The sequence below is a fragment of the Parasteatoda tepidariorum genome, chromosome 1, assembly GCF_982258835.1.
Source record: "Parasteatoda tepidariorum strain Cologne lab strain chromosome 1, Ptep-v5.0, whole genome shotgun sequence".
Taxonomy (NCBI): Eukaryota; Metazoa; Arthropoda; class Arachnida; order Araneae; family Theridiidae; genus Parasteatoda; species Parasteatoda tepidariorum.
In genome coordinates, this window is record NC_141755.1 from 27,166,567 (window position 1) to 27,181,650 (window position 15,084).

Below are 15,084 nucleotides of genomic sequence, written 5' to 3' on the forward strand. Positions count from 1 at the left end.
ATATCTGTATTACAAAAAAAGTTATGCAATTAATAGTAAAATCTATCTTAGATTTGCATTTTTTTAAAGTGACACTTACACAATCAATACTTAGTAGGATAACCCTAATTTTTTAAGACAGCTTCACAGCGTCTTTTCATCGAGTGAACGAGTGTTTGGAGTTCATCTTTCGTAATCACATGGTGCCAAGAATCAATTATAGCTTCACTTAGTTATCTTTTATTGGATGGACGTTTTTTTGTTACAAGAATTTTCAAACTTCGCCACAAATTTTCAATTGGATTGAGATCAGGGCTGTTTCCTGGCCATGGTAATATATCTATGCCTTTATTTTGAAAGCATGCTTTGCATACTTTTGCTTTGTGGCATGGAGCTGAATCCTGCTGAAAAATAAATGGTGTGTTGTTGGAGAAAAGATCCCTAATGGAAAGTATCAATTTTGGTTTCAGGGCAGTTTCGATGTATTTTTTGGCATTCAGGATGCCATCAATCACTTGAATTCGGCCCACACCATCTGCAGATATACATGCCCAAATCATGACATTTGTTGGATTTTTAGTAGTTGCTTCAATGCAATCAGGATGAAGCGCTTCACATACTCTACGTCTCACGTATTTTCTACCATCACTTCCAAAGAGCGATATTTTACTTTCATCACTCCAGATTACTTGCTTCCATTGATTTTCTGACCATTTAATGTGTTCTTTTGCCGACTTAACTTGTTTTTCGAGTTGCTTTTGATTTAAATATGGTTTTTTCCTTGGAATTCTAGCTTGTAGTCCAAATCCTGATAACCTTCTTATTGTTTTTGAATTTACTGCAATACCAGCTGCATTCATTTCACATCTAATGACATCTGATGATATTTTTCTATCCTGAAGGCATAGCCATTTAATTTTTCTATCGGTAGCAGCACTTGTGCATTATATATATATATATATATATATATATACTTGTGCATTATATATATATATACTTGTGCATATATATATATATATATATATATATATATATATATATATATATATATATATATATATATATATATATTTATATATATATATATATATATATATATAATAAATAAATAAATACAAGAAAACACTAAGAAAGTTAAGAAAAACAATAAGTAACGTTTTTCTTTGTTTTATTCTTCATTTTGAACTTATATATATATATATATATATATATATATATATATATATATATATATATATATATATATATATATATATATATATATATATATATATATATATATATATATATATATATATATATATATAATAAATAAATACAGGAATTCACATGGTAAATAATATTTTCAATTTCAATGTAAGAGTAGTGAAATTCCTGCAACCGTAGTTTTAAACAATCAATAGCACTAGAAAAGGAGATATTGGTAAAACCGAAACATCAAAAGAAAGTATAGGTTTGTTAGAGGGGGAAAGATGCGCGAGTTGGTAACCAAATTCATGGAAATTTTTAACAGTGTGAATGTTGTTAGAAATTAGAGGTGAGATGATACGAGCTAAAAAGCGAGAAAGTTTATAACAGGGAGTATCAGGGAGTATTGAGACTTGTAAACTTAAGGAAGAGCAGAAAAACAAGCTCAACTGGAAATAGAAAGAAACTTTTAGTGTAGTTCGAAAGCATACAAGAACTTCTCATTTTTCCTTAATTTCAGTAGAATGAGAAGATGTAGGATCAGACTTTAAGATTGAGTAAGGGCCAGAGGCTAACATCTTTTCAACATGATTACTATAATCTAATTATTACGTAATCATGTAACACTTACACAATTTTAACCCTTACACAATTTTAAAGTTACACAAAAATTACAGCTAGGCTTAACATTTACAATTTTTAGTTTTATTTTTAAGAACTTCAAGTTCAAATATTTTTATTTGAAAAGTTGTACGCTTAGTAAAATTTAAATATTTGCGCTTTGAAAATAATAATGCAACGCTTTTTCATTACAAATAGGAACCTTTTTTCATAAAATAATAACAAGAGAATGTCTATACATATGATTTTAGAAATATAAAATGGAATGTCAAATATCTTTCATCCTCTTGAGATGTATCTTACATCATCAATCATAAAAAGTCTTCTATTTGCTAATTTTCAGACAAAATTTTTATTATGATGACCATTAAAAGCTTACATAAAACACCTATTAGGCATACAGTGTGCAAAATATAAAAAAATCCCTTTCATAACTTTTAATTTAATTATTGGATTTTACGCACTAAAATGCAATATTTATGGTTCGAGGGTCAAAATGCTAATTAATTTGCCCAGTCGATATATTTTAAATAAAAATATAAGACCTAAAAACGTACTTTCTGTGAATAAACATACCTCTTCCTTGACGAATACCCTAATATGAAAATAATATATATCCTACCCTTTATCTTTCAAAATATAAAGGGTAGCCATAATTGAGCTATTTAAGACAAAGAAAAAATTTTTAACGCAGCTATGAAACTCGTTCATTCAAAAAAAGGCTGTGTAGAAATATTTTTCCCTAATTATTTATTATTTTTTATTGTTTAATTTAATAATGATTTTAAAAAATTTAAGCTTTAAGATAGGGACAGGGTGCTAGTGTGGGCAATTCCTACAAATTTGTCAAAAACTCATATTTAATATATTTTTAACTCGTGAAATATTTCTTTACAATAATCAGGATGTTCACTTCTATTTTGGCTTTCATCTGGAATAAAAAAGTTATTCAGTTTTACCATATTATTATTTATTTTTTTGAAGAAAAAAAAGGGTTGTTTTTGTCCACATTAGTCCCACTACGCAAGGCTAGAGTGAAGAAGCTCTGAGGCTAATGGAGACAAACTCGATAACTAAATGGTAGAATAGGGTCGTTAACTGCAATTCAGAGAGGTGTATCTGAAGCCAAAAATAAAATTAATCTCAATCTAATACTTATTGGAGAGTAAGTATCGACATAGTTTAATTAAAATACCAATATATAATACAGCATTTCACTGTACTAAGATTTGACATTTTGAATACAAGTCAATACATTCGAAAGCGATTATTTGATTTAATTTATTTGAACAGACAGAATTAATTTTAAATTTTATCAATTTTAATAACCATGGTCTTAACTTGATAACGAAATGGTCCAAATGGACAACATACGGAGTGCATTACTGCGATATTTTTTTTTCATTGGAGCAATGTAAAAAACTCATAAAACCGAAGACGGGACTGTTTGCTGATATTCTGTAATAGTTTAATGTATGACAAAAAATACATAGTAAAAACCTTGCTTTTTTTATTTCAATACATCCCTATTTAATTAAATTCTTTTAACGAACTTGATAAAACATCAGCTTTGAAACATGTCTTAAAAAATGTATTAATATTAAGGTTTCGTGCTAGTTTTTTTGCTTGTTCTTGAAACCACTCATTATAAAGGTATATTATTCTACAATGTCATTCTAAGTTAGAAAATAAATAACATCAAATTTGTGATCAATTTGTGTGTTTTCTTCCATTGAAAGTTGAATGAGGCATGTGTGGATCTCTACCTCTATGTGTCTACAGCAGCCCCACAAAGCCTAATGCCGGTTAATAGACAACTAGAATTGGGTTGAGCCCTTTAACTATTTCGTTTTCAGTGTGAATATTTGCCTCATAATGGCTTCATATTTAGGTGATCTCCGAAGCCAAGAAAGAGGTTCAACCAGTTCTATTTACGCAATGAGCTCTGTTTTGCGTATGTTTCAGGGAACCTTTCGCACACTCCAGAAACCTTTTCGCACACTCCAGAAACGGTTTTTGTTTATATTCAGAGCAAAGATGTGGCCTAGATGAGGCAAAATATTTAAGTTTCTGCTTTAAACTGGGTTAACAGTTAACTATGTACGCCTCAAAATGAGAAGTTGAGCAGTAGGCTCTTGAAACTATACAAAACAGAAGTTACAATCAAAAAAGGTTTTCAAAAAAACACATAAATTAACATGTTATGTTTAAGAGAAAATTTCTATTATCTGAAAATAAATTATGTTAATAAAAGAGTAAAGAGAAAGTTTTAAAATTACTTTTGCTCTTTAAAAACCTTCTTATGTAAATTTCTACTAAAGTATTCCCAGTGTGATAATGCAACTGATTAATGGAAGTGTGTTCATCAAAGTTGCCAATCTGTGATATCTCATAGAGGAAATTTGACCAAGGCATTAAAGAATTTTTCAAGATTTCCATTCTTCCCCCAAGCCCATCCAAGTCTATATATTTTCTTTTATTTTTAACTATGCAATTTAAATAGCCAAAATATGAGATTTGAACAAAATCGATCAAATAGTTTCTTAGTAATATAATTTCTAAATAGTCATAATTTTATATTTTAATTTCTCAGGAATTTTTCGACCCTTTCCATTGAAGTTTCCGATTTTGACATTAAGAATTTCATAGTTTCAAATAATGTAAAAATTTGTATAGTGAAATTAACATGAAGGGTTCCGTATACTCTTTACTGTTAACTAAATTATTAAGACCACATATTTTCTTGATAATAAAAGGTATTCGAAAAATGTGCACTATTGAAGTGTATGATTTCCAAACTAAAAATATTGTCTGCACAAATCAATTAACACATTTAAGATCAATCCTTTGAACAATTAAAGTTTAATTTCTGTGTATGATAACCCAATTTTTATAATTTGATGTTTCGTTTTATATTTTGCGCACAGTTCAGAGCTCAAAATAAAAATAATATTATGATTATGAATAACTTTTGCTCTCGTGATCGGATTTTAATAAACTAGGTAATGGTTGAAAAGGGCAACCTCAAATATGTTAATTAATGACTGAATAAAGATACCTTTTTGCCGACGAATTTAGATTTTTGTTTATCAGAATAGGGGGAAGGGAGAAACTCATCAAAATATGAAAAAAGGAAAAATACTTGACTATCAAAATATGGAAAATTTGTTCTTGATAGTTTAGGCAGGTGAGCGTTCAAAAGTTTGGATTTTTTAATGTTGCACTTTTTACGTATGTCGACATAACCAATGGAACAAATTTTTCCTACAATTATAAATTTAGTTTACCCAATGATGGTTACATGAAAAAAAGTTTTAATAGTTTATTATTATTTCTATTATTTTTTCGAATGAGGATAAAATAACTTTTGAATTGTAAGGTATACAAATTTTTATATCATTTCAAACTAAGTAATTTTACAAAATTGACGAAACATAAAATTTGGATCAAAATGATCAAGTAATAAAGAAATAGAATTTTAAAAATATATTTGATTTTTTAAAAAAAATTGCATTGCTTTAAAAAAATTTTATTAGAAACTATTCAACTGATTTCTCTCAAATTTTGTCATTTAAAATTAAATAGATTAAATTGGTGTAAAAATTTGTACAGTACAATTCAAAATCTTTTCGACCCTAATTGAATAAAATAATTTAAAAAAACTATTAAAAACTATTTTTTTACATGGAATTATCGTTGGTCAAACTAAATTTATAATTGTCAGCAAAAGTTTTTCTATTCACTTTAAAAGTTTCAAAGATATGGCTAAATATACTTGAAAATGAGGGCTAAAACTTTCGACTGTTCTCCAGTCAAAGCTATTGGAACCATATTTTCCAGTTTTGTTGTAACAGCCTATATTTTTATCAGTGCCAGATTAGTGTAGAGGAACAGTTGGGACTGCATCCCCAGGTCTAGGATTCTTAAAGGGCCCTGCCAAAAACTTTCAAATGGCATCTCTGAAATAGTATTTTATCATAAAAACCTGAACATTTCATACTTTAATAAACTTTAGTTAAACATAAAGAAATAAAAGATGAAATGAAGGAAAAAGCAATTATTATTACAGCAACTCTCGATAAATTCTAATTTGAGTAGAAACGACCACACTGGCACGTGCTCGAATTAAAGTAATTAGCATTTGCAATGATCAGATTTTTAATGGATGGCTCAGGGGTTTTATGATACTGTAGTTTTATTTTCTTTCAGAATATTTTTTTCTGCTTATATCTAAATCGGATATTGCGGACCACGGTACCATTTATTAAACGACCTTTCTGACTCCAGCGGCCAAAGATCACAGGGACGTGACCTCCATTCGGTACTCTCATATTACGTATCGTATTAGTACGTATATTCTCGGAGTACACGGGCCTCGGGAAGCGCTTCATTTTCATTTTGTTGGTTATGACGAGGGTAAAAGACTTATTTCTATTGCTGTTTATTGTATGAACAGAATTAATTTCATCTAAGACTGAAAAACGAAAGCCAAAGCAGTTAAGGAAAAGAAAGTTTTTTTTAAAAAAAAATACCGAAAATAGCGCATTATTTTACTAGATATAATGAAGCTAATGTATTTTTAGAAATAACTCTTATCATTAAAAATGGCCGTGTCTTAATATTTTAGGTAAGAAACTTAATATAAATTATACAAATTAATTTTTTCTTTTAATAAGTAGTGCATTAATTTTGGAATATTTTAAGACATTATAGTATTGTAGTTATTACAATATATTTAAGTGAATGAAATTTTTTAATGAAACACATCAAAATTTGAAATTAAAGCATTCAATTTAATTTTTGAAAAATTCGACATCATAAAAAATTATTTTCAAGGTATGAAAAAATTATATGTTGCAAACATATATATATATATATATATATATATATATATATATATATATATATATATATATATATATATATATATATATACAGAGAGAGAGAAAGATAAAGTGGGTATCCATTTTGCTCTAAAGAAACTAAAATTTTCTTAGAATTAGATATCGTTTTTCAAATTATAAAATTATATCTTCTAATTTCGATCTAAATATATTTACTGAAAAATTATTAAAATAGTCTGGTTGGGAAAAACATAACAAAATGCTTTTTTTCTTCTTAATATTACTACGACTCTATTAATTTTTCCAGGTGCGTACGAGACCTGTTATTTTAATTACTTAATGCATGTTGTGTACGCATGAATTGCCAAGACTTAAGCAAATTTTCAATTTATTTAATAAAATATTGGACTTAATTACATTTCGTATCTTACTTAAAGTTAACTATTAATTATTATTATTAACTTAATTTTTACTTAATTTTGGTAAAATATTAAAATTTCATTGATTAATAAGGCACCACGTTACCGACCAGCTCCAGGACCCTTTGACACATTGATCCTGCTTTGATTTTGATGGTTAAAAATCCAAATCCATCAAAAGCTACGTTTATTCAGAGAAAGTTTGTTTTGTGCAACTTAATCAAAAAATAGCACCAATTAATTAGCATGATTGAGGTTACATTTTCAAATCATTAAATTGGCACTCAAAATTATCATTAAAACAAGTGTTATTTAAGGCAAAATCTTTTTTATTTTGCTCAGGTAATAACTGAAATAATAAAAGTAAGCTAAATTATAGTAACGAAAATGCTCTAATAAGACAGTAACGAGCCCTCTGGAGCCAAACCCAATAAAACTCAGTTAAACAGCTTTTAATTTATATGTTTCCTTATTAAGTTTTAAATAGTCCTTATACATTATATTATTATGCTAAAACTAATTATTGGAGAAAAACTTACTTGACGCAACCGTTTCCTTCACAATTTTCTAACACTTGTTCACATATTTGGACACCTGTATACATAAAAACAGATTTTAAAATAATGTAGTAAGCATTTTTATTAAATTTCTAATTTTCTTTCGATAATTCGAAAAGAAATTAGAGTACAATATTGAAACCATTTAAAAAAACAATAGTATATCTTATTGATATGGTGTTAAATTTGTGATGTAATATCTCTCAGAATATGATGTTGAACAACCTCAAAAGTTATGCGAATTTACACTTCTTCTTTAAGTAACACCAAATCTAGTTTTTATTTACAATTTAATGGGTGTTATGAAAGCTCTTAACACTGAAAATATAAAAAGCTTACTCCAAAATCGCTTGCCTTTAAACCATAAGTTAAATATTCTCACTTCCGAAAACTCTGAGTTTGGCTCGTTTTGATTTCATCTATAATTGTTTGCAATCGATAATGAGTTTTTAAGTCTTTTGTTCAATATAGCTTTTAATCTGCGGAAAGTATGTAGGTTTTTAGTTGTGTACTATGAATATTTATATTTTAATTTTCAATTCTATGTAAACTGCAGGAAATAATTTTATAATGTATAATTTCAATCCACTTCTGCTCTGTTAGGCCTAGTTCGAATTCGTCTTAATATTCTATCTGTTTTGCGTATCATTTACAAACTCATATTCATTTACAAACTCATTTTATTTTTAGAATTAGTGAACGCATGCAATCCAAATAACTTAGTGTGGTTTTATATTGTTCTCGTAAAAATAATTTTACTGATTCATGTATGTATCACATTTTACTATAATTAAAAATTTTAGTTTTACTAAATAACAAGTGGTTGGTGCAGAGTACCAAGTAGTGTAAAGGAACATTCTAGTTGTTTCACAACACCAGGAACTTGGGTTTTGGTGTAGTAGAACATTTAGTTGAACGTCACTTCGGTGTAAAGTAATTGCCACCATATTTGGTGTTCAGATGCACTAAATTTTTTTTACAGTGAAGGTCACTAATATTAGCTTCATTGGCTTGGATAAAAATTAGATTTCATTTTAAATTTAATTTTTAATTATTCAATTTTAAGATATTTTATCTATAAGCAAATAGACAAAACAGAAACAAAGATTAATTGTAATTTTTATTTTGGAATATATATATATCAGTTTAGAAACTAAGAATAAAAACTTAGATATTTGTCTCTTATCGTCTCTCCTTAGCTTATTTTCTCATGGATTAGGAAACAGAATATTAATATACACATTTAACATAGTGTCTCATCCCCAACCTTTGCCAACTACCTAGCCACGTTTTCAAGACTATCATTTATCTGCAACGACACCAGATAACATTGATCATAAATACTCAACTCATATCATAATTTTTCGATTTTTTGAAAGTATAATCAAACAATTTTTTTGTATCTATTTATATTAGGAAAATTGAACTTACATTCAAAATTTTTTTTAAATAGTTTTTAAATAAGCAATAAACAAATTATATTGCGACAAAACTTTACAGATACAAAAGCTTAATATCAAAATCAATGAGACTTAAAGTTATTATCGCTTTATTTCTTCATTCGAATTTTTATTTTGTATTTATTTCATTCTAAAGAAATGTTTAAATTAATAAAAAATCGTTTGCAAAACTATTTCAAAGATTTTTTTAAAGAAAACACGGGTGTTCTTTAAAAAAGAGTGAATGCTTCGTAATTTTAATAGCTATGTTGACTCCCCCCCCCCAAAAAAAAAATATTTTTAATCTTAAAATTATTTTTTATAAGTTTTACTGTATGAGTGCAAGCGATATATGGAGAAAAAAGTTAATTAAAATAACATATTCTCATTTCATTAAGTTTAAGTAACTAAAAGCAATTTTAAAATTTTGGTAATTTCTTTTTAAATTTTGCTTAATAATCTCCTTTGTAAATTCTAAAAATAAGCTTTGTACTTAATAAAAGAAATCATTTGTTTCCTTATTCTTATGATTAAGAATATTCGCAAATATCTTCTGCGTTGTTATACATTTTACTTGTTATTGACAAGTATAATCAATGGTGTACTCTAAAGTTATTTTATTAAGTATGTGTATCTAAAATATGAGTATCTACAAAATTGGAAATTGTTTTCTGTTTTGAAATTAAATTACTGGTTAATACACTCGTAAAAACTAACGCAAAATTCTGAAGCAAGATTCATATTTCATAAGATAAGAAATATAAAATAACTAAATATGTGTTGAAATCAGTCATTTTTTTATGTATTGAAATTACATTATGTTGTTGTCCTCTATTCATTGTCTTTTGAAATAAAATGTTCTAAGAATATTTAGCGCTTATCCTCGTGCAGTACTTTAACTTTTAATAATTGCAATCAAATTTGACGAGTCATAGTACGTTTCAAAATTACACAAATTAATGTCGTCCTTATTAAAAATTAACATTTTTTTCCAAAAAATAGTGAATACAATTTATAAATTATAAAATATATTTAGATTTTAACAAAATAAGGCTCGACACAAATTATTATCATTCTAATAAAAAATTAATCGCTTTTTAAAAGTTAATTAATATAATTTATGAATTATAAGATACATTTAAGTTTCAACAAAATTCATGAATCTTAAAATGAAATGTTTTGATAGTATTTTGTGTTTATAATCATGAGGTACCTGTGTTTTTTAACCGCAGTTTTCAAAGTTTGTCAGGCCAAACTACACTAAATAACACACAAATTAATATTGTCCGAATGAAATTTAAAATTTTATCCAAAAACGTAATTAACATAATTTATAAATTATGAAATACATTTAAGTTTTAGCAAAACTCATAAATCTTAAAATAAAATGTTTTGGTGGTATTTTGTGTTTATAATCATGAGATACCTGCATTTTTAACAACAGTTTTCAATGTTTAAGTTTGTCGAGCCTTAATATATTCCAAAATCACACAAATTAATAGCGTCTTTTTAGAAATTCGACTTTTAATTTCAAAAAATATTTGATGAAATTTATGAATAATAAAATGATTAAATCAATAAATCCTTAAATGTTTGATGGTTTTTGTACTTAAACGGTCCCTACATTTTTAAGACGTAGTTCTCAAAGTTTGTCCGGACATGTAACATTACAAGATTATAGAAGTTAATATCATCTTTTTAATTCTACCTTTAAGATTGCCGTCTTTATAAAAAAAAAAATTAACCTTTTTTTAAAAAAAAATATTTGTTCAAATTCATGAGCCTTTTTTGTAATAAGTTTTGGACAAAGTCAACTCACCTTTTGCACAAGCAACTGTAACAAGAAGTACCAGAGACGCAGTCAACAGATTATTTAAAAATGTTTTCATGTTTACATGAATAGTCCAAGTTTCACTTTTTAATGAATGGTGGAAGCGTGCACATAAACAGGGTGGGTGGAAAAAGGCGCTACGAAATGTTGCGCCGTTTTTCAGTCACTAATTCGTTCTTTATTGTTTCAAGCGATCGGGCGTTGTCTTGTGTTTAGTTGGAAGATGTTACCCTGGTAGCGGATATTTCGTGCGTAACGGAATTTCATGAATTATAAGCAATCAGACAATTTCATTTTCGCGCTAACCGAACCAACTGGAGCTTAACGAGTTGTTACGAAACAAGCCCTGGTCATTTTTCTAGTGTCGGCCTCGCTTTCTATCATCCCTAAAATACCAGATATTGACCTTGAACTTGCTCCAAATGAGTATTTAGAAACTAATTTTAATTTTATATACCAGAGAAGTGATTATGATTTATTATTATAAACAAGGATTTGCAGCTTAGCTACCACTACAATTATTCAATTAAAATTCACTAGTATATAAGACAAGTTAACTCGATTCTATCTGGAGGTACCTTTCGATAAATCACGATTGATAGTGTCGGTAGCCCACCCCCACATCGGTGACCCAAACATGATCTTAACACCCCTACCACGACTGAAACACCCACTTCGATTTAAAAACACCTACTTCGATAGATGATTTACAAAGTACAGTTAATTTACTATTTGTGACTGCGATATTGTCCTCCTCACGCTGTTGCTACTCAGTCTCGATCGCACACAACGGGGGCGTGTACACAACTCGACTGCTAATAGCAACAGAGGAGTAGCTACAAGCACAACAGTGATCTTAATACAGCTTTCACGACCAGCACTCAAAGTCCGATGGTCTTAATACAGCTCTCCCGGCCTTTCGCAAAGCAGCAATGAATCAACTAATGGCATCCATTCAACGAATTCTATCACAGATGAAATTCTGGTGTTGGAGTATTGTATTGAATAATGGTAGTGGGTAGCGACTACTACAATCATTTAATTTCAATTCACTAGAATATAAGACTTGTTAACTCGATTCTATCTACAGGTACCTTTTGATAGATGACGGTTGATATTATCGGTTGATTTGTAAGCCAAGATCAGTAGCCTAGCCCCCACAAAATACTCACCGATATCTGAAGAACTTTATAAATCTGGTTTTAAATACTTTTGTCAAACAAATACTTCTTTTTTATTACGTTTCATAAAGTCGCTTTCGTGTGTGTGGTGGGAATCTTGCAATCGAAAGTTCGGCTGATTTCCATTTAGTTAGAGCACTCTTTCAACTGACGCTCTGTGCCTGATGACAATGCGATTTTAGCGCTCACCGCTTACAAGTAAAATTTATCGCGATATTATCTCCAAAAGATATGTATCGTCACTCTAACCACTTAACTTTCTAGAACTGTTAAATTTAAACTGGAGCTCTGCACTGGATGTCACTCGAAGTTTCAATCTTTTCTTGACTTCTACAAGAAAGAATTTGAATCACCAAATAGAATTCATAGTCAGTTAAAATCTCTACCACTTCCTGTCTAGCTAGAAATCTCAAAGCCTAACTGGAGCTCTGTGCCTGCAGACAATAGTTTCCAGATATCCAATTTGAATTTATAATTAATTAAAAATATGATCATTTACTGACCAGATAGAGTGCTTAAATGTAGGCCTGTACTTGATCACAGTACAAGTTACAATTGTTCCCAAAATGTTGAAAGCAAAATTTATCATCTTTTTTATCATCATCGAATTTTCCACACAAACTAACAAATACAAATTAAAAAGGGAAAAAAAATCGGAAAATGAAAATTTTAAAAACTACGCTTTTTAAGTGGATTATAAAGGAGAAAATAATTCAATTTGTATCTCATTTTAAAAAATTGATCCCCTTTTATCGCTAATCGAATTTTAACAATTTTCGTCAGAAATTGGTAGATATAAACTAAAAAGAAAAAAAAGTACGAAAAAAAAATATTTTAAATTTTAAAAACTACATTTTTAAGTGGAGAAAATAATTCAATTTTTATTCCCTTTTTAAAAAACTTATCACTTTTTATCACCAATCGAAATTTTTACCAATTTTCGACATAAGTTAACAAATAAAAACTAAAAAGAAGAAAAAAACAAAAACGAAACGAAGATTTTTAAAACAACATTTTTAAGTGGACTATAAAGGAGAAAATAATTCAATTTGTATCACTTTTTTAAAAAGTGAAACTCTTTTATCGCTAATCTAGTTTCTAAGCATTTTCGACATAAATTGGCAGTTACAAACTAAAAAGAAAAATGTATAATAAAAAAGCTATTAATTTCAAAAACTATGTTTTTAAGTGGATTTATAAAAGAGAAAATTATTCAATTTTTATTCCCTTTTTAAAAAACTTATCACTTTTTATCACCAATCGAAATTTCTACCAATTTTCGAAATAAGTTAACAAATACAAACTAAAAAGAAGAAAAAACGAAAACAAAACGAAAATTTTTAAAACAACATTTTTAAGTGGATTATAAAGAAGAAAATAATTCAACTTGTATAACTTTTTAAAAAAATTGATACTCTTTTATCGCTAATCTAGTTTCGAAACAGTTTCGACATAAATTGGTAGATACAATCTAAAGGGAAAAGTGTACAATAAAAAAATTATGAATTTCAAAAACTACATTTTTAAGTAGATTTATAAAAGATAAAATAATTCAATTTTTATCACATCAAAAAACAAAAAGCGCATCATTTTTTTTATTAAACTTTTGTAATTATCGAAAATTTTCCCCACATCTTGCTAAAGTAATGCGCCTGACATTTTATTTTTTATTTTATTTTATTTATTTATTTAGGAGGCAAAATGTGAATTAATTTTCCCTCCATTTTGACTTACTTCACCGTTTCACCGTTTATGTTATTTTTATTTTATTCCATTTTTTTTATATTAACAAACAAATATAACTTTATTGAGAACAAAAACACATAAATACAAAGAATATATATTCGTCGTCAAGAGGAAAATCCTGTCCAGGCGACAAAGAAAAGCAATACAATAAATTTAAAATAGAAATTTAAAAAAAAAAAAAAAAAAAAAAAATACAATCATAAATTATTTTGCTCATCATAAGACGTCATATATTGTTGAACACTGTAATAATAGAAAACAAAAAAAAAAAAAAAAATGCATGAAACTATATATATAAATAAATAAATAAATAAATAAAAAAAATAACAAAGGTAACATAAGAAATTCATTTGGATTGGCACAAGACTGGTATAAAAAATCAAATGCTTCCTTTAAAGTGAAAAATAGAGATCTAAATCGTCAATGTTCATCACAAATTGAAATAAAGCACGCTTAAAAGAAGAATATATTTTGATGTTTTGCAACTGAAATGGTAATTTATTATATAATTTAGGTGCTAAGTAAAAAAACTGTTTTCGTGAAATTTCTTTTGTAAAGAAGGGAATCTCATACATTTCAGTTGGTCTCCTTTCAGACACATTAGTTTTTAATTTGCATATTAATTTATTGTTGTGTAAATAGAGTAAAATACGAAAAAATACATTATGGCGAAATGGTAATAGGTTAATTCTTGTATATATATTGGTAGTAGTTACACTTGAATTATTTATATTTAGAGAATTAATAATCTTGAAGCATTTATTCTGAACTGAGATTAAGGGAAGTAAATTAGTTTTATATTCACCGCCATATATTATCGCACCATAATTAATTAAAGAATAAAACCAGGAGTAATAGAGTGCTTTCACAAAATTAAAATGAATTTTATTCTTAAGGTGATAAAATTTAACTAAAACGAAACGCAATTTTTTAACTAAATTGTTAATATGTGTTTTCCATTTTAAATTAGAATCGATATATAGTCCTAAATATTTGATATTGTTTACAGATTGTAGAATATAGCATTGACAATTTTCATTAGTACTTTTGCAGGAGAGAGAGTGAAATTTTAAATTTAAGTTAAATTCTGATTTTCTTAAACTGAAATAAATATATTTAGTTTTATTTAGATTTAAATTTAAGTCATTTATTGTAAACCATTTTGAAATTATGCGTAAATCAGATTGAATTTGAAAAATTAGTTGATTTAAATCAGTGCAAGAATACAAAATTACGGAATCATCAGCATACGTTATTATCTTACCAAAAAGTTTGAGTT

The 15,084-nt window shown here is 27.5% G+C and overlaps 1 protein-coding gene across 1 annotated transcript in view; it reads right to left on the reverse strand.

Moving 5' to 3' along the window:
* LOC107450276 (uncharacterized) overlaps window positions 1-11,088 on the reverse strand; it is a 62,638-nt gene extending 51,550 nt beyond the window's left edge. The window contains exons 1-2 of the mRNA XM_087160506.1: window positions 10,867-11,088; window positions 7,591-7,645 (exon numbers count right to left, since the gene is read on the reverse strand). Coding sequence (XP_087016632.1) covers window positions 7,591-7,645; window positions 10,867-10,936 — 125 coding nt within the window. The 5' untranslated portion in view covers window positions 10,937-11,088. The remainder of the gene's footprint in view (window positions 1-7,590; window positions 7,646-10,866) is intronic.
* Window positions 11,089-15,084: the final 3,996 nt, after the last annotated feature.